General features: G+C 42.5%; 1 protein-coding gene across 2 annotated transcripts in view; it reads left to right on the top strand.

The window, feature by feature from the left end:
- Window positions 1-24,089, top strand: part of GLB1 (galactosidase beta 1) — a 39,311-nt gene extending 15,222 nt beyond the window's left edge. For both annotated transcript variants that reach the window (XM_080975874.1, XM_080975875.1), the window contains exons 6-16: window positions 1,535-1,715; window positions 3,073-3,131; window positions 7,031-7,152; window positions 7,235-7,275; window positions 7,987-8,099; window positions 10,271-10,345; window positions 11,191-11,280; window positions 13,021-13,131; window positions 16,542-16,673; window positions 20,663-20,887; window positions 23,588-24,089. In XM_080975874.1, the coding sequence (XP_080832000.1) occupies window positions 1,535-1,715; window positions 3,073-3,131; window positions 7,031-7,152; window positions 7,235-7,275; window positions 7,987-8,099; window positions 10,271-10,345; window positions 11,191-11,280; window positions 13,021-13,131; window positions 16,542-16,673; window positions 20,663-20,887; window positions 23,588-23,848 (1,410 nt within the window). In that variant the 3' untranslated portion in view covers window positions 23,849-24,089. The remainder of the gene's footprint in view (window positions 1-1,534; window positions 1,716-3,072; window positions 3,132-7,030; window positions 7,153-7,234; window positions 7,276-7,986; window positions 8,100-10,270; window positions 10,346-11,190; window positions 11,281-13,020; window positions 13,132-16,541; window positions 16,674-20,662; window positions 20,888-23,587) is intronic.
- The last annotated feature ends 3,006 nt before the right edge of the window (window positions 24,090-27,095 follow it).

Raw genomic sequence — 27,095 nt, 5'->3', positions numbered from 1 at the left:
TGAAACAGTCTGGCAGACAGCTTTGTTGGAAAAGCTAACATGGAAACTGCAGATAGCAAGAGGCCAAAAGAAAAACGATAACTTCTATACAGTATGGGGCGATTTTATTGAACACACAGGTAGTGGGGCCCATAGGGGAGTAGTGTTTGGGGTGGGTAACGCAGTTTGGAATACATGAAGCATATGTTTTAACCTTTCAGATTAAATGTGTTCCTTCCTTTTAATGAGATTGGACCACACGATGTGTTATTTTATGGTTTTTAAGATTATGAGAAATATATGCTATTTTAAAATTTAAAAAACAAGCAAGAAACAGTCCTCTTGAGAATGTGGGCCACGCCGCCTCATTCCTACAATTTATTTCATTCATATATGTTTAGATCTCATTGAACAAATGGCTCACTTGCACATAGTGGCATCTAGATGGTTAGGATATTTCGCAGTGTGTTTGAGCCCTAAATACACCTAATCTAAGACTCTGGTGAGTAAAGAAGACAGAAGAGGGACTATTTCTACCTATCCTCACAACCTCAAAATGGAGGCCTCAGAATGTGGTTAAGCTGCTTCCAGGCAACCCAGGAAGTTGAAACTTGCTCTAACAGCAGCCTATGTTTCACTGATTACTAGGATAGCCTTAAAAAATGGAGCATTTTTGCATCTAATAGTCAAAACCTGAGACACGAAGTTTTCCTCACCAGGGGGCCATCACTCCAGCACATATTGAGCCTAGCAGAACGTGGAGTGTTTGGTTATGAGACTCCATTGGTTTTTCACACACTTCAGGCCGACCAAGGCTACAATCCTATATACGCATTTTCTCGAAAGTAAATATCATTGGCATGCATAGGTTTGCAGAGAGGGTTTAAAGAACACACCCAGAGGTAGCTTGGAGCCTTCTTACAAAATGCAAGCTTCATTTACTAGTAGCGAATAAGCTTTTTACTTTTCTTCTAAAATGGCTCCACGTTAATGCAATGCAGTATTATGTATCACAGTCAAATACGGCAGCAGCTTTGATAATTCAATACAGGACTTTAAGAAAATAGATCATACTGAAAATTACTCCAAGTATAATTGCTACTGCTAGACATCTTCCTGGGTCCACTATTATGTGAGTGGCACAAACTGCTTGCAAGGCAGAAGTCTGATAAGGAGATCACTATAAATTAGTATTAAAAAGCAATGTTATTGAATAGTATTTTAAGCTGCTCGCATGGATTTAAGTCAATATTTTTTGTTTCCTATGAAATGAGGGTATTTAAAGCAGTTAGCATGTCTTGGGGACATCATAATAAAGACTGCTACTTTGGAAAAATGTTCCCCCAGAATTCTCAAAAGGATCTGCGGGAGAGGTTTTTAATTGTGGAAATATGATCTTATTTTAGTTGTTTTTTTGTTGTTGTTTTGTATGATTATTTGAACTTCTCTTGTTTTTCTACACATTATAATATTTCTATTTATCGGTTAACTTCCACGCTAGTTGACGGTTGTCAGCTGTTTTTCCTTACTAATTTTATGTGTATGTTTGGTTTAGGTTGAAAATGAATACGGGAGCTACTTCGCCTGCGATTTTGATTACCTTCGTTACCTGCAGAGCCTTTTCCGTCAGCACCTGGGGGATGAAGTGGTGCTGTTCACCACAGATGGCGCAAGCAAGTTTTTCTTGAGATGTGGGACTCTTCAAGGCCTTTATTCTACTGTGGATTTTGGACCAGGTTGGTTGCTGTCTTGAGCAGCGCAACTAACTGGAAGCAAGCTTGTGGGAAATTTACTCGCAAGTACTGTATGGTGGAATTTATTCCCAAGTAAAGATGCAACGATTTGGGCAAATATATATTTTTTCATTATTATAGAAACATAAGACGTTACTGAGGCTAGTGGGATTCAGTTACTGGTGTGCTGAAAATTTAGATCGTGCAGTTATAGTCGATGGGGAACTCGTACACAACAAACCTACTTCTCCCAAAGAGTGGTATTTCTATCAGGAAAATATTGGGGGAAAGCACATTTGAGCACCATTTAGATGTTCGTCTGCTTTTCCTTCATTGAAATTCGACCAAAGTAGTCCACACCTGCACACATTTGAATCAGTGCACATTATTATTATTATTATTATTATTATTATTATTATTATTTAATCCAGCAGGTATGGTGGTTTCTCCATCATGGAACCTCCATTTTAGGATTGCTTTTCCTAAATATTTTTATATCTCTGACCCCTGACCCCTTTTATTTATTCAGTTTATCAACTTTGGCAAGATGTGCTGGTCCTGCTGTTTGGGTTTTCTCTAGAGACAGGGGCTGACACTGGGGAATTTTGAAAAGCGTAGTATGTAGAGTTAAATTATTATAGTACGCCTTTCACCAGTATAATCCTATGATGTCATTCTGGGGTGGGTTTCTTTGCATTGAGCTTAACCTTGTGAGGGTTGTTTAGGTCCCATGCTTGATAAACCTATGGCTAGATACCCAAATGAATGCCCCTGTTATGAATGAGTGTGCTTTTTGTGTTCTGTTCAACAAGTCACCTCAAATATGTCTCTGTTGTGTTCAATTGTGCAAGTTTTTTTTTAGGTTAACATATTCCCAGCCTTCTCTTCTTCTTTAATTTGCTTTATGTAGTTATAGCCAGGCTCCCCTCTCATTCTTCTTGCACCTAGATTCTGTCCATAGTTTTCTTTAGAAAGTTTCCTGTCATAATTGATGGACTCTAGTTTCCCTTTTGCAATTCTCCAGTGAGTGTGGAATGCTAAATGCTTTTTTATTGACAGCACATGTGACTTTGTGTAGATATGTTGTGCGCAGGGCTTTTTTCCCCAGCCGGAACTTGCCAGAACTGAGTTTTGGCCCTTCTCAAGTGGGCGCCAATGCTATTGTAAGAGAACAAGGCAGACATTAATGGTGAGTTCTGGCACCTCTTTTTCTAGAAAAATAGCACTGGTTCTGCATTAAGAAAGGCACGCTTTTCCATTTAAACAGGGCCAGCTGCAGGGTGTATTACAGATGTAGTAGCAGAGAAACAGCAGCATAGGAATCAGTTTTGACACTCTTTTTTTCTTCATTTCTTTGCAGGTGCTAATGTCACAGCGTCATTCTTAAATCAGAGACACGCTGAACCTAATGGCCCCTTGGTATGATTTCGCCCCTTCCCCTTATGTTCATACAATGCTGCTGATATGAGTGCATAACAATACAAAGGTGGTTGTAAAGGTAAAGGGACCCCTGACCATTAGGTCCAGTTGTGGCCAACTCTGGGGTTGCGGCGCTCATCTCGCTTTATTGGCCGAGGGAGCCGGCGTACAGCTTCTGGGTCATGTGACCAGCATGACTAAGCTGCTTCTGGCAAACCAGAGCAGCGCGCGGAAACACCGTTTACCTTCCTGCCGGAGCGGTACCTATTTATCTACTTGCACTTTGACGTGCTTTCAAACTGCTAGGTTGGCAGGAGCAGGGACCGAACAACAGGAGCTCACCCCATCTAGGGGATTCGAACCGCCGACCTTCTGATCGGCAAGTCCTAGGCTCTGTGGTTTAACCCACAGCGCCACCCGCGTCCCTAAAGGCGGTTGTAGTAAGTTGTTATTAGTAATGTGTTGAATTGAAGTACCGTAGGGTATACCAGATGCATAGACATATTTAAGTATTTTGTTATTCTTTTAAATGCCCCCCCAAAAACTTGTTACGGACAAAATATAAGGCAGCAGGGATAATAAACTGAGGGAGTTCAACATACATAGATGGGGAAAGTTTATGGTGGATGAGGAAGAACTGCACTTCAAACAAACAAACAAACAAGCAACAAGCAAGCAAGCAAGCAAACAAACAAACAAACAAACAAACAAACAAACGCAAAGCTTAATGCATGGGATTCTTTTGTATCTTCAGCTTGAGGTAATCTTGGGTCCCTTTTGTCCAAATGTTGGGCAATTGGGTAACTGGTTCAAGTACAGTGGTACCTCGGGTTACATACACTTCTCGGGTTAAGCACTTTGCTTGAGGCTGAGAACAGAAATCGTGCTCCAGCGGCACGGCGGCAGTGGGAGGCCCCATTAGCTAAAGTGGTGCTTCAGGTTAAGAACAGTTTCAGGTTAAGAACGGACCTCCAGAACGAATTAAGTACGTAACCCGAGGTACCACTGTAGTCTGAGAAAGCAGGGGCTTGCTTGATGGGTGGGGGGAATCACCCATGGAAACGGATGAAGCGGCAAGCAGCGATCAGAAGTTGATTTCCTTCATCTCACGACATCAAAGTCCCAATTCCTTGTCGCAAGAAAGAGCCGACTAATATTCAGATTCTGCACGGTCCAGTGAGATACTGCAGACATATGCAGGGTGGAAAGGAGTAGCCGTTGTCAGAGTTTGGAATCAACAGGGATGGCTGCTTCAGATGGCCATCTAGAGCCAATGGAGTATGTGACTTGGACCAGGGGAAACCAGGTTCAAATGCTTGCTCAGCCATGATGATCTCTAGGTGACCCTAAGTCAAACACAGTTCTGTGCTTAGGCTGCTATTGTTGGGTCAGGGTTTCCCAAACTTCGATCTCCAGCTGTTTTTGGACTGCAACTCCCATCATCCCTAGCTAGCAGGACCAGTGGTCAGGGATGATGGGAACTGTAGTCCAAAAACAGCTGGAGACCCAAGTTTGGGAAACCCTGGTTTGGATAAAGCAATATATAGGTGTGGACTAGTTTTCAGACTTCGGGAATCTACTTTCTTTACTGTAGCACCAAGTAAGTTAGTTCTATCTGCCAATCTCCAATTCCCACCACCCTTCTGAGTAATACCCCTCCCCACCTTCTCACTATATAGAAGGATCTGGCAACTTCTGTTTCAGTGTATCTGAAGAAGTGTGCTTGCACACGAAAGCTCATACCAAGAACTAACTTAGTTGGTCTTAAAGGTGCTACTGGAAGGATTTTTTTTATTTTGACTATGGCAGACCAACACGGCTACCTATCTGTAACTGTAGCACCAAGGTTCACAATCTCAAGTGAAATGCAAAGTAATGATCAGGAGGTTGGTGCTGATGCAGAATGGTGATTTGAGTGGGGTGGGGCATCCGTTACATACGACACCCTATGAGGCATAAAGTTCAAGGACTGCCTCTTCCATATAAACCTACCTGGACCCTCAGATCATCTTCTGAGGCCCTTCTTCGTGTGCCTTCTCCTTGAGAGGTCTTAAAGGTGGCAACACGAGAACGAGCCTTCTCTGCAGTGGCTCCCCATCTGTGGAATGTCCTCCCAGGGAAGTTCGCCTGGTGCCATCATTATACATCTTTAGGTGCCAGGCAAAAATTTTACGTTTTAACCAGGCCTTTGGTTGATCTGATTGACACCCTATGCCCTTTTATAATGTGGCTCTTTTTTGGGGTGTTATTGGGTTGTTTATTTTGATTATATATAGTGTGGGTTTTATGCTGATCTTTTCTGTGAACCGCCCTGAGACCTCCGGGTATAGGGCAGTACTGTATATAATACATACATACATACATACATACAGAAAGAAAGAAAGAAAGAAAGTTAGTGTTGCCTGCATTTGCTAGTAGAAATATACATCTGAAGAAATACAGGTCAGAGAGTCTAACAGCTTGATATAGAGGGGGCAGAGCACTATTTTGCTATTGCTATTTTAAACCATTGGGAACTAGAAACCCATGTCAATCATCCTGTCACAGACCAGTTGATCCTGATCTGCGTACATCTCACTACCCCTTCCTTTCCCCTTTGGTCTTGTAAGAAAGGCAGGAAACGACTGATAAATGGTGGTGATAAATATGAGCCAAACCACAGGCTATGCCTCAAGCACAAACACATCCTCTTCATATGGTCATTGGTCAGATATTAGCAAGTTTTCTTTGCTCATTACCACTAGTGGTAACATGGCACATTGTGCCGGCGGTGGGCACCTCAGTGTGCATGGCAGCCAACAATGTAAGAAAAGGCACAGCAGTTGTGGAAGAAATGTGAAGGAAGCTTAATAATCTTTAGTATCACCCTATCTAAAAGCATTTTGCGCTTGTGCTAGCCGTACACATGAAAAGGATCTAGGGGTCTTAGTAGACCACAAGCTTAACATGAGTCAACAGTGTGATGCAGCAGCAAAAGAAGCTAATGCTATTCTCGGCTGCATCAACAGAAGTCTAGTGTCCAGATCAAGGGAATAGTACACTCTATTCTGCCTTGGTCAGACCACACCTGGAATACTGTGTCCAGTTCTGGGCACCGCAATTTAAGAAGGATATTGACAAGCCGGAATGTGTGCAGAGGAGGGCGACCAAGATGATCAGGGGTCTGGAAACCAAGCCTTATGAGGAATGGTTGAAGGATCTGGGTATGTTTAGCCTGGAAAAGAGGAAACCAAGAGAAGATGATAGCCACCTTCAAATATCTGAAGGACTGTCACATGGAAGATGGAGCAGGTTTGTTTTCTCCTGCTCTGGAGGGTAGGATTCGAACCAATGGTTTCAAGTTCCAAGAAAGGAGATTCTGACATCAGGAAGAACTTTCTGACAGTAAGAGCTGCGTGACCGTGGAACAGACTCCCTCCAGAGGTTGTGAACTCTCCTTCCTTGGAGGCTTTAAAGCAGAGATTGATGGTCATTTGTCATGGATGCTTTTGTTGGGATTTATGAATTGCAGGGGTTGGACTAGATGACCCGTGGGGTCCCTTCCATCTCTACAATTCTATGATTCTAACATGAACTTTATACCTACATTGGCAAATCTATTTTATGTACCATGGGTTGGGTTCGCTCAAAGATGTTGATGTGAAAACATGTACAAAAGCTTCTCTTTCTGTTGAGTAGCTTGAACATGGTAAAAAAAAATAGCTTTTATCACTGACACACTGCTGCTTAGATGTCTTTTTAATTTTTTTAAATTCTTTTTTTTTCATTCTACAATGCAATGTAATTTTTAAAAAATTAAGTAAGAGCCGGATAGATTTTGTTAGCTGCTTTTTATTGCATGAGCTACATAATTTCCCTTAAATGCAAAACTTCTTCCATTGTTTTATTTCTTCTTTCAGGTCAATTCTGAGTTCTACACTGGCTGGTTGGATCATTGGGGCCACCATCATTCCGTTATATCATCATCACTTGTAGCTAAGACTCTTAGTGAAATTCTGGCACATGGAGCGAATGTTAACATGTAAGTTCATCAACATCTATTTAAATGAGAGCTTGGGTTTTTAGTACAGCATCTTTGACTGCCTATTTGCCTCTCTTTTCAGGTATATGTTTATAGGAGGAACTAATTTTGGTTATTGGAATGGTAAGAAGTGTGTGTGCGAGTACTTATTTTTTTATAATAACAATAGCTGGTTTTTATTTTATTAAGCTGTTTTGGGTTATATCAAGTACTGGATTATTTTTTAATCTTTGAAATAAAGGAAAAAGGATTCGAGGAAGGCAAAACGGGACCTACTTTTCTTCCTTCCTTGAAACAGAGGGAGCAAGGAAACATTATGTGCTAAAGTGGTAGAAGGAGGTCTTACCATATAGTGGGTCATCATAGCCTCATGGCCTACTTTCAGTAATACAGTATGGGTCAGATAAAACAGAGGAATAGCCAGACAAGTTAGACGGCTGTATTTATTGCCAGCTTAATTTATGATAGTGGCTTGGGAGAAAGAGGTCCTTCAGATTTACATTCAGCCTCTGAATACTTGGGTCATAGTTTAGCCTTTCCATACTGGAAAAGCCAGCACCGTCCACTGTTGGAAGACAAGACAGCGGTGCATATGCGCTACCTTTGAAATGCAGGAATGCAGCTGATGTCCCTAAATTTGCACATCTGTTTTATTAGGCAATACAGATGTTTGGGCTTGAGAAAAACAAGCCTGCTTTGGGATAGTTTTGAGAAGAGCAAATGTATTGTTGGGAGCCGCCCAGAGTGGCTGGGGCAACCCAATCAGATGGGCAGCATATAGATAATAATAACATTATTATTATACCTCCCCCGTGTTCATTTTCCTCCCTCCAGGAGCCAACATGCCTTATGCAGCACAGCCTACTAGCTATGATTACGACGCCCCGCTGAGTGAAGCCGGAGATCTCACGGAGAAGTACTTTGCTATTAGGGAAGTCATTGCCATGGTGAGTTTCTCCTAAAGCATCACCTAAAGTATCTATTCCTGCATTAGCCTTGGCTTCCATTGTGTCACAAGGACTGAAAATGATGGCTGCTGCTTGATGTTTTTGAACTCTGTGGCATCCAGATTCAGTGGAGCAGGAATTCCCAGATTTGATTACGCATCTGAGAGTTAAGCAAAGTAGAGCCCTTGGAACATAGTCTAATTTTACCAATTAATTTTTATTGGTTTTCCAAATTTTCCACAAATCCATAACAAATTGAGCAAATTTAATGCAACTTTTTCAAAAAACAACTCCTCACCCCTTCTTGGATGTGCCCATAATTAACCCTTATTGCTGCTTATATTTCATAGTTATCTTTACTTCACATTCCTTTTTTTTCTTTTGTCCTTATCCATCAGCTGTCTGTTTGTTAATTCCTGCTCGTACCTTAGTTAACATTTCCAATATTATCGAGTGAGGATCACTCCTCCATTTTTTAATTCACAGTAGTTCATTAATTATTATTTCTGAAATAAAACTTTCCTTTCCCTCCATCTGTGCATATAAACACCTAATAATTCCCCCTCTGTAATTGTTTTCCGTTTGATTCTTAGCTGCCCAGATCTTCATTAGTGTACAGTCCATGTATCTCTTCACAATGCTTTTCATCTGTTGTCGGTTTTATAGTTTTGGGGTTGGGTTTTCAAGGACAACCATCTTGCTTGGTATTCATTCCCACAGGTGGTGTCTTAACAACCAGCCCATAAGATCAGGGAGATGTATAGATGGAACATAGTCTAATGGCCAACATCCCCCTTCTGTTTGGGATTTTGTGTGGACTGGGTTGAGTACCCAAACTCAATACAGCCCACAGTCCATAACTTTACCTACTCCTTTGTGGCTTAGTGTGCAAGAGGACCGTACTGAGAAGCTGTATGTTATCTAATCCACGTAGTTTTTAATGCCACCTAGAGCAAGTGTCACTGCCTGAGGCTCATACAGACAATAAATGCAGTCTACTGGAGAGTTCTTTTGCAGTGCTCCCATTTCTTTCAGTGGAGTTTGTGGCATCTGCCCATTGTTTTGAAAATGTCTGTACAGGGGGAGAAAAAGGGTTAATAGGTAGACTAATAGGAAAGCCAGAGGCGGAGCATACCTGTTTATAAAAGGACTTAGCCTGAGGTTTTGAGTGGGTAGTTGGTTGGAGTTTGGTTGGTTGGTCGGTTGGGAAAAGGCAGTTGGGAAAGCAGTTGGCAGACAGTTGGAAATAAAGAGACAGCTAATGCAGTTGGTTCTTGTGTGAGGGGAGGTAGAAGAGTTAGAGACAGAATAAAACAAGACCAAGAGGGTAAAGAGTAACAACGTTTTGAATGCAGTTAAAGTTTATTTGTGTTTGCAATAAACTGCACTCTTATTTGTTAAGAACCTGACTGAGACTAAGTGATTTACCAGAGAGGACCTGGTTGGTGGCAGCGGATTAGTGGTGTACGGGTCAATAGTCCGTGAGACGACCGGGGGCTCCGTACGAACGCCACAGTTGTGCAGGACAGAAGCCAGTTGTGCTTCTGAAAAACTGCATGTGGGTGACCACCGCTTCTCAGCTGAGGGAACGCCACTTCCCAGCTATTTGACTTTTCCCATGACGCTGAGCAGGGCAGATCGGCCGCAGCGAACAAAAGCAGATCCTTCTGAGTCCTAAAGAAAATTAGAAACCAAGGGAAGCAGAGGAAAACCGCAAAGGAAACAGGCAAAAAGGTCCAGCGAGGAAGCGAAAGAGGGAAGCCCCTCAGCTGCGCCGCAGTTTATATCTCCCGCAGCCACGCCCCCTGCCTGTACAGATTGGCCAGTGGGGGGCATGACGCAGCTGGTGGTCGGCGCAAGGGGGGCATCGCCCCTCCGCCCCCTAGCCAGAACACTGTGAGGACCCAGATGCCCAGCCGCAACACCGCCCCCCAGGGAAGGTGGGCAGACTTCCCAAAGGATTCCGCCCCAACCATTTAACTGTGCTAGAAGCAGAAACTGTGGAGAAATCGCCAACACCACAAACCAAACAAGCCGCTGGAGCATTTGTTCAGTGGCTTCAGAGCAGTGTCTATTCAATGACATGATGCATGTGCCTGTGAAATGAGGCAGTTGGTTCTTTAAATCACAAAGCTTGCTTTTTTAATTTTAATTGCTTGTTCTTGTTTTAGTACAAGACAATACCACAGGGCCCTATTCCTCCCTCGACCCCCAAGTTTGCCTATGGAGAAGTTCCGCTGAAAAAGGTAGGTGGATATTGTATATTGTATAGTAGATTAATATGCCTAGGGTGGGCGCTTCTGCCTTGTGTTTATTAAGGACAATTTTTGCAAAAGGCTAAAATACCCATTTATAATATAATAATAATAAATTAGTATTTGTATGTCACCCATCTGACTGGGTGGCTTCCAACAAATTAAAACACCAAACACAGAAAAACATCAAACATTAAAAACTTCCTCAGCAATTTTGTAAATGTGATAGAGGTGGGGGGGAAAGCACACCTCTAAGTTGGGGGTTTGATTTTGAGCTCGGAAATGGGCATTTGTAGCTTTGTGACTGAAGCTGAGGAAATTCATTTAAGCTGTTCCTTATGGTGAAATTTGCAACGTATAGTTGAGGAATACTGCTGAATGTTCCATTAGGTGTAGCAGTTTCTGGGAAACCCAGTTCTTGGAAGGAAGCATGTCATCAAGATTGTAGAACCATAAGAAAGTACACCTATGCTATGAGGGTGGCTATAAAGTTGATCGTAAAATTTGGGGTGCTTTTATGATAAGTAGACTTTCTCACCATATGCATAGTTGCTATATTAATGTGGGATGGAACTGGCTGGTGATAGACAGTTGTGTTGAATCTGCGTGAGAACAAAATGAGGACAGCAGCAATAAGCAAATGGCTTAACTTTCTCTTCTTTCACCTCTCCCACACAGTGTTAATAGATGGTAGTGTTAATAGTTCTATTTTTGACAATTTTTTAAAAATAAAAACCAACCCCACAATGTTATGTATTTTCCTGTATTGCCTCTCTGAGCCCAGCTTTGGCTGGGGAAGGCAGGATATAAATAAAAATTTATTATTATTATTATAGGTGGGGACCATAAGGGATCTTCTGAAGGATCTTTCACCATCGGGACCAATTAAAAGCACCTACCCTTTGACATTTGTTCAAGTGAAGCAGGTAAAAGTTGGTCATGAAAGAGTTTTGAGTTAGCATTTTGCACATTGTGTGTAATTGTCACTACCCCCCGCCCTCCCCGGTCAAATGAACTCTCTTATGTCAGTTGTGGATTTTGCCCAGTGTCCTGCTGTAGCTCGTTCAGTGATGTTTGTGAGCATCTTGAGAAGAACCATTCCATTTGTATACGCTCTGCTTTCCATAGTTTGAACCATGAAGTAGAACCTCCAAACTTTCAGGCGGACTGAACTGAGCAGTTCTAGCTGGGGAGAAAACTGTGAATTGTTTCAGAAGGCTTTGGCGATTAAGGCGGGTGCCTGGGGCACAAGTGTGAGGTCCGAGCAGCTAGATGAATAGAAATGAGGATGCAGAGAATAATTGCACCAGAGAGAGGGAAGAACAGATACGAGGAACTGGCAGATCAGTATAGAAATATCTCATCAGTTAAATGTATAGTTGAAAGAGAGGCAAAACGACAAATCTATCTGACTTTTAGAAGACATCTGAAGGCACCCCTGTTTAGGGAAATTTTTAGTGTCTGAAGTCTTATTATTTATTTTAGTCCTCTGTTGGGAGTGCTCAGAGTGGCTAGGAAAACCCAGTCAGATGGGCGGGGTATAAACAAAACAAAACAACAACAACAACAATTATTATTATTATTTAACATAGCTCAGCATCTGTCAGAAGAACTTTAGTGAAGCGAACAAGAGGATGTGTCATGGAGGACGATTGTTTAGTGGATGGATGAGGGTACCTCAGACTGTCACTATTTTGCAGAGGAGATTCAAACATATACTGGAGCTTTAGACTTGCACAGTTAACGTGGGTTAAAGGGCTCTATCACCCTAGTGCTAGTCCACCTTTAAAAAGGAATCTGATCTTTTGCGATTTGGAAAGTGACACAGCAATGCACTGAAAAGTGTGGAATGCACAAACGACTAATGGGAAGAGATGTAACCCCCCTGCAAGCAAATAAGAACGAATGGTCAATAAACAGGATGGTCCCTAAGAAAGTGTTTGGCAACTTGATGTATAGAAATATTAGTCAGCAGGAGGTTTGGGGCATAGGAAGATAGGTTGCAGCTGAATCATGAAAACCTGGTTTATTAAGCCAAGAAATGCCTGAGTGTCAAGGAGCCCCTTTGCCCGCTTGTGTGGTGGGAGGGGGAAATAAACCTGGAAGACACAGTTAACCATGGCTTCCGACATATATGTGAACTGGAAACTATGGTTAATGGCTTCCAAACAAACCAGATTTGGAAGCCTGTTTGAACCGTGGCTGGTTTGGAAGCCATTAACCATAATTCCATAATTCCCTGATCAGGTATAGCAAGAAGCTATGGTTAACTGGCTTGTTTCCTTGCTTGCATGAAGGGAGCAGTGAAGCAGGAGCAAAGAGGCTCATTGAACCTGAAGTTGATCATCCATGTTGGGCCATGGAGTCTTTTCTCTGTAGGTGTCATCTTTTCATTTCACTGGATGAATCTTTGAAATTAAGACCTTTTAACAGCTAGGTCAGCACTAATAAAAACTTCGAAAGCGAGTATGACTCACCTCATCTTAACCAAAATAATTGAACTTTCAGTAGCTAATGTATCGTTTTTTGATTTTTAAGCTTGAATTCTTGAAGCCCTTGCATGAAATACATAGAGATGTTTAAGTTAGAGGTATTTATAATCTGATTCTGACCTTTCAGAAGTAACACTTTCTTCTCACGGCTTTCTCCCCACTTTCTTCTTCAAGTACGTTGGGTATGTATTATACAGAACTAAGCTACCAAGAAACTGTACTGAAGAACCGCTGTATTCAATATTTAATGGAATTCATGATCGTGCTTATGTCGTTGTGGACGGGGTAAGCGAAGAACTTCCAGTTTTCTTGTTTACCTCAGCGATGCTAGATACTGTGGCTCAGGGTCTCCCAAACTTGGGTCGCCATCTGTTTTTGGACTACGATTCCCATCATCCTTGATCACTGGTCCTGCTAGCCAGAGATGATGCGATTGGTAGTCCAAAAACAGCTGGAGACCCAAGTTTGGGAAACTGCTGTAGTTGTTTCTTCGGCTTGAGCTTTGTTTTGTTTTGTTTTGTTTGTATGATCGGGAGTTTGTTTCCCACTTTGAGTATCCCACACCAGCCCATCATGATGAGCAGGATATGCCGAAAGAACAAGCCTATGTCTCTGTCAGGAGCTCGGCCTACACTCGAGTAGGACCCTGGCAGAGACACATGCCTGACTGGCATGTTCTCTCCCTCCTGGTCAATTGTTCGGGAGCTTCAAAAGTTTTCTTCAACCCAAACATCACAGTGACCAATGCCAACCAACACGGGCACGCTTAGGGATCCGCAGAGTCTTTGCAGCTTTGTGTACCAGACCTCAGCAACTCAGCATTTTGGCTAATCTACTTTATTTATATATAAACACACACGAAGCACTGCAACATGGCTCCCTCTCTCTCTAGCATCAGACAGCAAAGAGAAAAGAACAAAGGACAACAGTCCCACTTCATGGAACACAATAACACAAACATCCCGTCTTCGTCACTTCCCACTCTGTGGAGTCAAAACACATACCGTCATGTGACAGACAACAATCCCATGAATGCAACCATGGAGCAGGAATTCTAACAGTCTCCCTCTGTGAGTTGAAGCTGCCGAGGTGGCAGAATGTTGCCAGCGCAGCTGTGCTCTGCTTCTGAGGGGCTGTTAGCACCTTGAGAAGCACAGCACGAGAAATACACACCCCAGCTCTCCTCTCCAGCTTGGAGCTAGAGAGGCAGTGTGGGTGGGAGTGAGTTTCCCCCCGCAGTAGAGGTTGTGCTTTGGAGGTGGTTAGTGGGCCTTCAAAGCACCATGCCACTTCAGAGGTACTTCAGAAATGCAGTATTGCAGCATGAACGATCCCCCTGCCCTTCTCTCTAGGTCCAGACTTCTGCTTAAAAGTGCATCACAAGGTCAGGACCAAAACACCATCCCTTGAGAACGAGTTAGGTAGAACGAGTTAGGTTCTTTTGAGCACAATGCCCGCCAACATTTGAAGGCACCTGCGTCTCATGGTCGGCTGGGGCGCCTACCTGGCCCCTTGTCACTAGCATCACTGCAGTGTGTCTGGAAGGTGAGGGACAAGATCAGTGTGTTTCAAACACACTGTTGGCATTTTCACCACACAGACCTCAATGCCACCTTGCACCTTTTCCTCCTGGTAAGGCGCAGCAATGCTCGTGATAAGAGGTCAGGTACATTGTACATGCACACAGCAGAGCTCTGCCTCTCTCATGTGTACATGAGTATATCTCTTATGAGTATATCTCATCAGCTGGTGGCTTAAATTGCAATTTGTGAACCATCTCCATTGAAAAGTATTGCATGCCAAGTGATGTTAACCTGAGAGTTTTGTCTCCTGCGTTGGAGATGTGAAGTCTGATTCATGCGTACAAATAATTAATCTGATGATGCAGCCACTGAGCGATGTATGAACTCCTTGTCAAATATATTCAAATACCTTTTAGGTTTCAGATGGTTAAACACTAGTGAGGGCAACGTGCTTCAGCCCATTTTGTTCCACATTACCATGTGCACAGTAAAATGAAGAGGCATAAAGACTCACTCTGTATCTGTCTGCTTTGGCTTGCCTACCACAATTCATAATAAAAACCCATGTGGAATAAGGTTGCCAGAAGAGCCCAAAACATACCAGGATTTTGAGCTAGCATAAACTTAGATTTTGAAAACTTGCATTGTTGAACAGTTCCCAGGCTCTTTGCATAACCATGCAAATCCGTACTATGCGTTGACTGCAAACTATTGACCTCAGAGCAGCAAAAATGTTTTTACTCCATCTCTCCAAAGACTCGAGGCAGCGAATAAGAAATAAAGCCTAAAGTCACACAGCCCAAATACCAGCCAATAGCATTGAGCTTAAAATATTTTATCCACACATTATTACTTCTGTTGTAAGCAGATACCCTCATAAACAGATAAATTTTGCACCTGCTCCTCAAAGCTTGGAGGGGTGCATTTAAAGGATATTTTATCAGAGGTGGTTTCTTCACTGCCATGGGGTAAAGCTGTCCTCTTCAGTGGCAATGTTCTCACGTCACAGCTCGCCTGCTTTGCTTCTCCTCCTGAAATGTGGGTGGTTGGGGGCACACAATCACTGGCTTATAATTGCGTCTGAAACCAGAATCCATGTTTTGGTAGACTCCAGAAAAACCACAATGGTTAGCCAAGGTTTGTTCTTTGCTTACCAGTTGTGATTTGTTTGAGTGAAACAAAGCACAATTCCTGCATTTGACGTAGCAGAAGACAGGGATCGCGCTTTGCTTCCTTTGGGGAAGAACAGAACAGAACAGCATGAAGCTGTACATTCAGTACAAACCATGGTTTATTGCCACCTGCAAATTGAGCTGATGACAAAGTTGTAGCCTTGCACATCAAAGGCACACAAAGCAGATAATCTGCGGTTTGCTGTCATGGCTAGAAGTGAGTTTTCAAGCTCGTTGAGCCTAGCCATCATTAACGTTGGCATCAGTGCCAATTTAGTGTGGCACCATGGTTGGCTCTGAAAATGGAAATGGAGTTCAGATGGAGGGGAAAGGAAGGCACGTGTAAGCCTGGGAAGTGCTTCTCCTCCTCATATTCTAAGAATGGTTGAAAAAGTTATGTCTGCACTGGGCCTTGGAAGACCATGTACAGTAGTGGAGTGGGAGAAGATATTGGGGGAATTTAAGCACATAATTACATGATATACACTAGGGATAGTATCTAAAAGGGCTGGGTGAAGCAACTCTCTAACTTGTGATTCATTTTGACGTGATTCCATCTAAGGGGTTCACTCTCACGCTACATTTCACCTGCGTGTTTAACTTTTTTTGCACACGGGGAAAAAATACCATCAAGAAAATAATGAATTGTTTCAACACTTACTTGACTACATTACAAATCTTACAAGCTTTAAATCAGCCATTTAGACTTCCTGACCACAGAGGGTGGGGAAATTTTAAACTTCACGGGAACTGGTTGTTCTGTCATCAGGGAGGAAAAAACCCTGAAATGTCTTGAATCACTTTGAATGAGAATTACGAAGTTCAGCTGATTCAAATTATGAGTTAACACAGTTGGGGAAAATTGAATTCTTACTAAATCCCCTTGCAAAAATAGAGAAAAAAAATCTAAAAATAGGGACTTTGTAAAATGCATTAAAGTTGTTTGTGTTCCGTACCCTGTTTCAGGTTTAGATTTTAAGTATTGATATTATTTGTGCAGAGTCCTCAGGGAGTTCTTGAAAGAAGCCGTATCGTAGCGCTAAATATAACTGGGAGCGCTGGAGCGCATTTGGATTTGCTGGTGGAAAACATGGGCCGAGTAAATTTTGGAAGATACAACAATGACTTCAAGGTACATCTCCGTCTTCCTTAAATATACAGCAAAATGTAACATAGCCCATGAATCGCTTTTCGAGGGTAGAATAGGTGACTTTGTGCTAATGCAAGCAAAACCTTTACATGCAATGTATTATAATTAATTAATTAGTTCAATTTATATACTGTCCTATACCCACAGGTCTCAGGGGTATTGAAAGGAAAGATCCTTTTGAAAGGGGCCTCCCTTTAGAAAGTGGGAGTGCTGCTTGGGTAGTTTGGGCTTCTCTGTGGACTTGCTGGGGTGGTGCAAAAGGCTTCCTGTAGCCTTTTACATTTATCTATGTATTGAGATCAGCCACAAGACACAGTATGGACCTTTGCCCTTCTTCTCCACTCTAATGATTGTAAAATGGGAGGTTGTGCTCTTCCCACTGTTGTTACTGACTTGCTGCAGAATAATTTTCTACCTCTGGGCTCCTTAATGGCACTCTTTAGGGAACATTATGAACCCATGTTGATTTGAAGACCGCCTAAGAGCGAGCTGCCTCAAGGATTCCTCTTAGCGTCAGCTCACACGTGCTTATTTTCCGCACGCGATCTCTCGCATATGTGACATTGTCTGCTTTGCCACGAGCAAGTAGCCTGCTGGTGCATACTGCTGAATGGTCCTCATTTTGTTCATCCCTGCTTTGAGCCAAGGTCTGATTGGTAAATCATGGCTTATTTGGAAGAAAGGAACCACAAATACTGGTTGGCTTGCCACATTAAGCCCAGGGTTCATAGTGTGTTGCTTCCAGCTCAACAATGGGAGCACAGAAGAAGTGCTGCTCATTCATACTGAGGAACAGTTTATGGGTTATTGAGACATGTGAGAGCTGTAAATGTGTGTGAAGGCTGCCTTTGTTTGTTTTGTGGTTTATTACTTACACCTATAGTCCACCCTTCATCCAACGGTTCCAGGGCAGGTTAGAAAAATACCAAAATAAAAAACCCAGGTTACATTATAATCAAAACATGAAACCACAAAACCTCTGTGTGGATTGACTGTACATGTATGTAGCCTGTTGGGTTGAAATAACGACAGACGAGTAGCAGGTGTCATGTGAGAGGCATCTCTCGAGCAAGTCCCGAGGAGACTCTTTTATTGAATATTACAACATTGCCACAGGTGCGCTCGTTGCTGATTGGTTGACACAAACACAAAGCAACTTGTTGCTGATTGGTTAACACAAGTACAAAGCAAAGGTTACATATAGGCATTAATCACCAATAGATTAAAGGCTGGGAAAGGGAGCACAGAACTAGACAGGCATGAAACCTCCTAATTAAATTATAAATAGTGATTGATATAGCAAGACTAAAACAATTACTAATGATTGATCATAACATGAAAGAATACAACAATCGCATTCCGTAGATGTGGTCAACTATGCATTAAGAACAGGTCAGGGTACACTGTTTCATGAACTCAATGGGAACTGTTCAGAACGTTCTCAGACTCATGTGCAGAGGCAAAAACTTCCCAGCAGTGGCCATTAGCCCAATCTGTAATTGTGGCAGCATTTCCCCCCAAAAAGCAATGACAAACCTAGACAGCATCTTAAAAAGCAGAGACATCACCTTGCCAACAAAGGCCTATATAGTTAAAGCTATGGTTTTCCCAGTAGTGATGTATGGAAATGAGAGCTGGACCATAAAGAAGGCTGATCGCCGAAGAATTGATGCTTTTGAATTATGGTGCTGGAGGAGACTCTTGAGAGTCTCATGGACTGCAAGAAGATCAAACCTATCCATTCTGAAGGAAATCAGCCCTGAGTGCTCACTGGAAGGACAGATCCTGAAGCTGAGGCACCAATACTTTGGCCACCTCATGAGAAGAGAAGATTCCCTGGAAAAGACCCTGATGTTGGGAAAGGTGGAGGGCACAAGGAGAAGGGGACGACAGAGGATGAGATGGTGGGACAGTGTTCTCGAAGCTACCAGCATGAGTTTGACCAAACTGCGGGAGGCAGTGGAAGACAGGAGTGCCTGGCATGCTCTGGTCCATGGGGTCACGAAGAGTCGGACACAACTAAACGACTAAACAACAACAACAACATCACCAGTTTAATTCTATAGAGCAGGGTTTCCCAAACTTGGGTCTCCAGCTGCTATTGGACCAAAATTCCCATCCTCCCCAACCACTGGTGCTGCTAGCTAGGAATGATGGGAGTTGCAGTCCAAAAACAGCTGGAGACCCAAGTTTGGGAAACCCTGATGTAAAGCAGGGATGGGAACCTGTGGCCCTCCAGGTGATGTTGCAGTCGAACATCCCCAGCCAGCATTACCAGTGGTCATTTGAAGCCACCACAGATTCCACTTCCCTTGTGGAAGGTAAAAAGGTAGAGGACCCCTGAACGGTCAAGTCCAGCCAAAGGCGACTATGGGGTTGCGGTGCTCATCTCGCTTTCAGGCCAAGGGAGCCAGTGTTTGTCCACAGACAGCTTTCTGGGTCATGTGGCCAGCGTGACTAAACCGCTTCTGGTGCAACGGGACACCGTGACGGAAACCAGAGCACACGGAAACACTGTTTACCTTCCCGCCACAGCGATACCTCTTTAACTACTTGCACTGGTGTGCTTTCGAACTGCTAGGTTGGCAGGAGCTGAGACAGAGCAACAGGAGCTCACCCCATCGTGGGGTTTCGAACCGCCAACCTTCTGACCGGCAAGCGCAAGAGGCTCGGTGGTTTAGACCACAGCGTCACCTGCGTCCCTTGTGTAAAGCCTGTCTCGCACTGTGGTTTCTCTTTAAGAACCCATATGCCAGAGGGGTCTGATGCAGAAAATCAAAATATCTGAACTGGTCTTTAGTTCAATGAAGGGCAGTGGGGCAGTCAAATGCAAAAGAGGACAGGTTTCCTGTGCCTGATACATTCCCTCTTCTACGTCCCATCAAAGGTGAATTCTTTTGCATCTGGAAGTTACCTTTGGTGCTTCATTTGAGAAAGCCCCCTATGATGTTACAATGTGTTGCAGTGGAAAAACCTTTTCAATCTATTATAGTTTTTTAAAGAGGTTTAAATAGAAGTTCTTTAGTGTCTAAAACTTGCATACAGGATGTGGAAACTTGTGCATGTGAAGAATTATGTATCATCATGTTTAAAGGTGAGATCAAATCCTAGATAAATTTTATCTTGCAAAACATCTCTAAAAATGGAGCTTCAGAAAGGAAGTTCTCAGGTGCAGAGCTGAGAGCTTTAGAACTTGGTTCTTCTCTTTTTAGATCTTTGAGCAGGTCACTTTCGAATGTTCATCTTGACACCTGTATTTGCTATTCAAATAAAGCAGCTTCCAAGTTTGTGATACTGACTTCTGGTTTAATTTGCTCTGAAAAGTGAAATGAGGTTGCCACAAATTTGAGAAAGGTTGATGAAATATAGCCCTAGTGTTTTGTTGAATGGCAAAAAAGAGGAAGATCTGCTTATGTGACAAACATGTATTAGCATGTCATTTGGGTCCAGCAAGAGAGTGTTTGGTCTGACACAGCTTTGGATAGACAGTGTTACTTCTTAGATTCTACATCTATTTCCTGGAGCAAACCCAGGAATTCATAACTGGGACTAGCTTTTCAGTAAACATGTATAGAATTTCACTGGTTGTGTAGTGCTTTTAGCTGATGACAGCATTCAGACCTGTAAAGTTCTGAAGAATAGCAATAATTAGCTGCAAAATAACTTCGTAAGCACACTGCAAAATTGAAGTAACTTGTAGTTTGTTCTAAAGGTTCCCTAGGATGGTTGTTTCTGCTTTTTAGTGTATAATTTGAGTTCCCAGTTTAGAAACCCCTCATGAAGTACAAAAAAATAAAACAGAAACAGCACAACGTAAGGCCGATTAAAACAAGACAACCTTTTATTGAATGAAGTAATTTCTCCTTTTTAAATGTTATTTTATAGCCAACACTAACAACAGCGAGAATCTTTTTAAAGGCTCATTTCTGCTTTCCTCTCTCTGATTGTATTTATGACCAATCTGTTTGCAGGGCTTGGTTTCGAATTTAACTCTGGGCAATGAGACACTTGCCGACTGGGAGATATACCCCCTGGACATAGACACAGCCGTGAGCCAGGGTCTTAAGAACGAGAGGTCTGGTGGAAACGGATCGAGCAATGAAGAACCTTCTTTTTATACTGGCAGTTTTTCTATTCCTAGTGGAATCCCTGACTTACCTCAGGATACATATATTGCATTTCCTGGGTGGACAAAGGTACTTTTCCCTCCCTTTCTTTCACGAAAAGTTCAGTAGATATGGTTGCTAACTTCAAGGCCCTGTTACTTAACGAAAAGTTCTTAAAAGATACAGTGAGAGGCTTTGAGTCAGAGTTTGTTGACAGAGTTGATCAGGGCCAGACCTTCCATTGGGCAAACTGGAGTGACTGCTTCAGGTGTGGCAAAGGGGCATCCCTCCTGGCTCTCCAATTGCCTTGCTGGCTTTCTCTGGCCCTTCTGCCTATCTGCCTTGAAGTGAAACTCCCCGCCTCCTCCCCCCTTGCCAAGGGGGTCCACAAAGCCAGACATTCAGGGTGGGATAGCTGCGGAAGTGCCTGTGCCACGGTTGCACTTGGCCACAGCAGCTAATGATGCCTAAAATTGGGCAAAGGGGATTGTTTAAAGTTACAATCATACCTTGGTCTGAGAACGGCTTAGTTGACGAACAAATCAGATCCCAAATGCTGAAAACCTGGAAGTAGGTGTTCCAGTTTTCAAATGCTTTTCAGAAGCTGAACGTCCGACGCGGCTTCTGCTTGAGTACAGGAAGCTCCTGCAGCCAATCGGAACCCACGCCTTGGTTTTCGAACGTCTCAGGAGTTGAACTGACTCCCGGAACAAATTAAGTTTGAGAACCAAGGTACCACTGTATTGTACAGTGGTACCTTGGGTTAAGAACTTAATTCATTCCGGAGGTCTGTTCTTAACCTGAAACTGTTCTTAACCTGAGGTACCACTTTAACTAATGGGGCCTCCCGCTGTCGCCGCGTGATTTCTGTTCTCATCCTGAAGCAAAGTTCTTAACCCGAGGTACTATTTCTGGGTTGGCGGAGTCTGTAACCTGAAGCGTCTGTAACCCAAGGTACTACTGTAATTCCACACTCCCTGCACCCTAATTTTAGGCATTGTCATTATTAAAAGCAGTGCCAACCTTCACCCCCCACTCCCTGCAGCTAGATATAAAAGCAACACAAAATGAACATCTAAGGCAAGAGGCCTTTCCCTCCAGTTGGGAAAGCTTGTTTTTTTAACAACAACAACAACAACTTTATTCATATGCTGGACCTCTGGCTGGGTTGCCCCAGCCACTCTGGGCAGCTTCCAACAAATTAAAGCACCATAAGACATCAAACATTAAAATCTTCCCTGTACAGGGCTGCTTTCAGATGTCTTCTAAAACTCAGATAGTTGTTTATTTCCTTGACATCTAATGGGAGGAAGTTTCTACTAAGAAGATCCTTGGTTCCCTGTAATCTCTTTCCCACAATTGATCCCTGTCAGTGTAATTATTTGAAACCAACAATTTACAAAAGGTTCACAGGGCTTAACTTATTAATTCCTATAAATGAGAACAAATTCTTATTAGAGATGTCCTCCTCCTAAATGTACCTCCCAGGGCCCCTTAGATTTGTGGGAGAGCTCCTGGGCTGCCGCTTTTCCGTACAGAGGTGAGGGCCGCAAAATTTTGGGTCCGCCGTGTAGAATGCTGTACCAACGCTATAAAGTGCAGTCCTGACAAGGGATGGCAGCTTCCATTACAGTGGTGCCTAGCAAGACAAAATTAATTCGTTCTGCGAGTTTTTTCAGCTTGCGAGTTTTTTCGTCTTGCGAAGCACAGTTTCCCAAAGTCTTCAAAATCACCAAAGTCTTCAAAAACCTCAAAAAAGGCTACCACACCACGTGCTATGAGTTGCTCCTCGAAGTCACCCTGGGTATTAATGGTTTTAAGAAAAAGGAAACAAACGTGCAAGACGTTTTCGTTTTTTTTCGTTTTTCGTCTTGCTAAGCAAGCCCATAGGGAAATTCGTCTTGCGAAGCAACTCGAAAAACGAAAAACTCTTTCGTCTTGTGAGTTTTTCGTCTGGCGAGGCATTCGTCTTGCGAGGTACCACTGTACTGCCCATCCGGTAAAAAACTTGAGCTTTAAAGAATTTTTCTCCTGTAGGTAGATTGGCTTTTAAATGGCTGTGTTGTTTTTCTTTTACAGACAGACTGGCTATTCTTATGATTCGTGTATCTGTGGTTTTTATTTTTGCTTTTTCGGTAGCGTTGTGTGCCGAATGCCTAGCACAGAATGCAGCATACTTTAGCCTTGAATACAGAAATAAAAAACTGGCACTGCTAAATATTTTCCTCAGTAAACCTCTTCCTGCAGAAGAGAGAGTGGTTCATTTTAAGCCTTGGCAAAGCAAACCACAGCCAGAGATGCTTTTGATAAGGATGTTTCTGAGGCTGAAACCCATTCATACCTTGTGGAAAGTAACTGATAATTATCTCAGCCCAGAGCTACACACCTAACAACTCGGCTCTTAAAATGTACAAATTAAATGTTTGGGCAGAGTGGTTTTGGAAAATAAAAGTGAGTGCATTTTGCAGAGGTAGATGTGTAGCATAAGTTCATCAGTGGGATACATTTTTAGACCATGCCATGCATGACTCCATATTTCCTCCCCACTTCACATTTTACCTAATTTTTGGCCTGAGGCGGTTATGCTGCAGGCTTGAATACTGATGCCTAAAGATGGAAGGGACAAAGCTATTTTGCAAGCATTCATTATAGCAGAGCCCTTTTAATGCCACACTTGTGTCAGTGCAGTGCAAAATGAATTTTTAAAGACAGCACTGAATTCTCAGTTAAGGATGTCAGGTTTGCCAGATTTCCGGAGTCAGTTTCTTCTAATGGTTTGTTTCTTTGCAGGGACAAATCTGGATCAATGGCTTTAACTTAGGACGCTATTGGCCAACCCGTGGACCTCAACTAACACTGTTTGTTCCAAGCAACATCCTTGTTTCATCCTTTCTAAACAACATTACAGTTCTGGAGTTGGAGAAGTCTCCATGTGGCGCTCAGAAGTGTTTTGTAGAGTTTGTAGACAAACCCATTCTCAATGCAACTCTTCACTATGAAAGCAGTACTGAGAAACTGTTCACTAAAGATTTATGGCCGAACCATAGATGATTGTATTAGAATGCCTCTTTACTTAGTTTATTCTGCAGATCCTTCATTTCCAATGCTATTGGTTGTGGGGGGTGGAAATCAGTGTTTTTAAAATCAGTGGAAAGTGTCAAATTTAATTCATTATTTTGAAAGTGAAAATAGTGCCTTTTTTATCTGCAACAAAAAAAATCATTCCTATGCATGCCAAAGGGTTTCAACAAACAATCAGGCGATCAGTTTGTTTAATAAATTGTTGAACACATATCAGAATCAGATCTTTTTTCCTTATGAATTTTGGGGTGCTGCAATTTTACCTATTGCCTTTGCAGTCAGACCACTAATGCTTAGATTCATAACTTGATGGAAGTTGTGAAAGGCTGAACGACTTTTACTACATGCAAGTGAACAAAACATTTTAAGGACTCATTTGACCACCATTTTGTTTAGGGTTACAATTAATATTTTTACCAATTTTTCCACATTTGAAAGAATATGCATAAGAAACATTTGGCATTTCATAGGAGATGGGCTATGGGTGTTGAGCCTTCAACATTTGGGCAGAAGCTGGTTTTAATCACCCAAATTTCAGCATCTTCTTCTTTTTTTTACTCCTGCCACAAAGTTTGGGCCCCACTTCCAAAACTGAAAATATTATAAAGAGTTATAAAATGGGGAATGCCAACATGGTACCAATAATAATAATAATAATAATAATAATAATAATAATAATAATAATTTATTTATACCCTGCCCATCTGGCTGGGTTTCCCCAGCCACTCTGGGCGGCTTCCAATAAAACACTAAAATACAATAACCTATTAAACATTAAAAGCTTCCCTAAACAGGGCTGCCTTCAGATGTCTTCTAAAAGTCTGGTAGTTGTTTTTCTCTTTGACATCTGGTGGGAGGGCGTTCCACAGGGTGGGTGCCACTACCGAGAAGGCCCTCTGCCTGGTTCCCTGTAACTTGGCTTCTCGCAGTGAGGGAACCGCCCGAAGGCCCTCGGCGCTGGACCTCAGTGTCCGGGCAGAACGTAGAAACTATTGCACTTGGAATAGCTTTCATTGGCACCCCAGACTCCAAGCTTTTGTTTTTTTAAAAAAATAAGTCTGTAGCCCTCCTAGAACAAAACTCATGAAGCAAAATGTGATGGTCCCCCTTCTGTGAAATGAGCCTGCCTCACTGCCACTGAGTGAAGTCAGAGCTGTGATAATGAGTTGTTTGGATACCAGGTTATAGGAATCTCCGGAGTCCTAAAGAGCTGCTGTTTCCTCCTCTGCTTTGATGTACTTTTCCTACTTATGTCTTTATTTTCTCGTGCTTAGCATCTCTGCCATTTCCCCTCCTGTTTTCCTGAGCAACTAGGATGCATCATTCCTGTGGTGGATTTGTCTGAGACCGGTCCCTAGAAGTTATTTTCTGCAAATATCACCACTGAATAAATGTGGGTGGATGTTAAAGGATCCCCCTCACCCCAAAATGTGAATGTGAAGACTTTTCGTGTCACTTGCTCTGAAGGAGCTAAAGAGCAGGCAGTCCTTAGGGATTCACTGTATAGTTAACTTACACTACAGTGGTATCCATGCCTATGCAAAAGTAGCTCAATATTTAATGGGTTTAGGGTTTAACAATAAAGCAATGAACAGGGTGGTGATACAATGACTACGGCAATCGACGCAATATAATATCACCAAGGCATCTGTAAACAAACAATAAAGGTCCATAAAAATGGCGAAAGTAGTTTATTTCCCAAATCAGTTTTATCTGAAACAATAGCAATCGCTGTAAATAAAGAGTTCACTTGTAATATGTCAGTGCTTCAGTGCTCATTTCTTCTCTTTCCGAAACCGATTTTATTATGAACAATTGCAAACACAGTAATAAAGAGTCCATCTACTGTGTTTGCTATTGTTTAAGAGAAAACTGATTTGTGAAAGAAACTACTTTCGCCATTTTTATGGATGTTTATTGTTTGTTTACGGATAGTTGCCTTGGTGATATTATCTCGTGTTGATTTGGTTTAGGGTTGGCATTGGGTGAAAACAGAGTTCTTGCGCCTTCATCAGCTGTATGGGAGGCAGAAATTCATCATATGAGCCAACCCATCATTTGCGATCATCATCTGAGGTCCTTCTTTGTGTTCCTCGTCCTCAAGACGTCTGGAGGACAGCAACACGAGGACGGGCCTTTTCTGTGGTGGCTCCCTGCTTGTGGAATGCCCTCCCCAGGGAGGCTCACCTGGCACCTTTGTTACATATCTCTAGGTGCTGGCAAAAGCATTTCTCTTCTCCCAGGCCTTTGGCTAATTAAATCTACGGCCTTTTGAACTGTGAGGGGGTTGTTGTTTTTGTATGTTACAATGGTACGCATTTTTGTGTTTTTACATTGTAAACCGCCCTGCGATCCTCAGGTATATAAATTTAGTAAATAAATAAAGCCAGGCGACACATTTTCCAATATGGAAGTAGAATTATGGGGGAAACTTTGCCATGACTGCACTGCCTCATGTTGTATTATGTCGTGCCTCCCACAGTGGCCATGTTGAGTGGGAGCCATTTTTTTGACTGGCGCCCACACCACACTGATCCAAAAAGATTAATGGCCCCTCATCTAGTTTCAGAGTACAATGCTGTGCCAATTTGAAGTTTTGAACTTTGTTTTGAAAGTTTAGTATTCATTAGTGTTTAAGTGAGTAGTATATGCGGCTGTGCATCCAGTAAGCATATTGGATACAGTCGTGTGTAAATTGGGGTTTATTTTAGGTGGTTCCAGACTGCCTTATTGCCTGACTGTGAAAGAATACCCTAGTCTAGACACCTGTTTCCCTGTTTCCAGAATAAGTCGCTCCGTATGTTATCTATCTATCTGTCAAGTGCTGCAACTGAGGTATTAGTTACTGTTCCACACAGCAGTGCTCCTCTGTGGCCTTTCAAGTTCAAATCTCCAAAAAACAAAAAAAAAAGTACACATGAAACCAACTCCAGTATAGGTTCCAGTTCTTGGATCTTGTTCTGAAGCTGATTGTGTGCCTTATTTACCATTTAGACAATACATTTTTTTCTTTTCTTTTTAGACCTTAGAGGACTTGGCATAGCATAATCTGCTGAAGTCATCATGTGAACCATGGCCCTTAGCAGACAAGCATTGCATGGCCAACATATTGTTGTTTGTGTAACTACCCAGGTGGATTCATAGGGAAACTGGAGTGGTTGTTATGATAACTGCAAATTCTTGGAAGATGCTTTTTCCAATTCATACCAGGATTTCC

The sequence above is a fragment of the Podarcis pityusensis genome (genome assembly GCF_964106645.2).
Source record: "Podarcis pityusensis genome assembly, chromosome: 12".
Classification (NCBI taxonomy): Eukaryota; Metazoa; Chordata; class Lepidosauria; order Squamata; family Lacertidae; genus Podarcis; species Podarcis pityusensis.
Note: the sequence above shows the minus strand (reverse complement) of the source record. Positions and strands in the feature narration are given on the sequence as shown.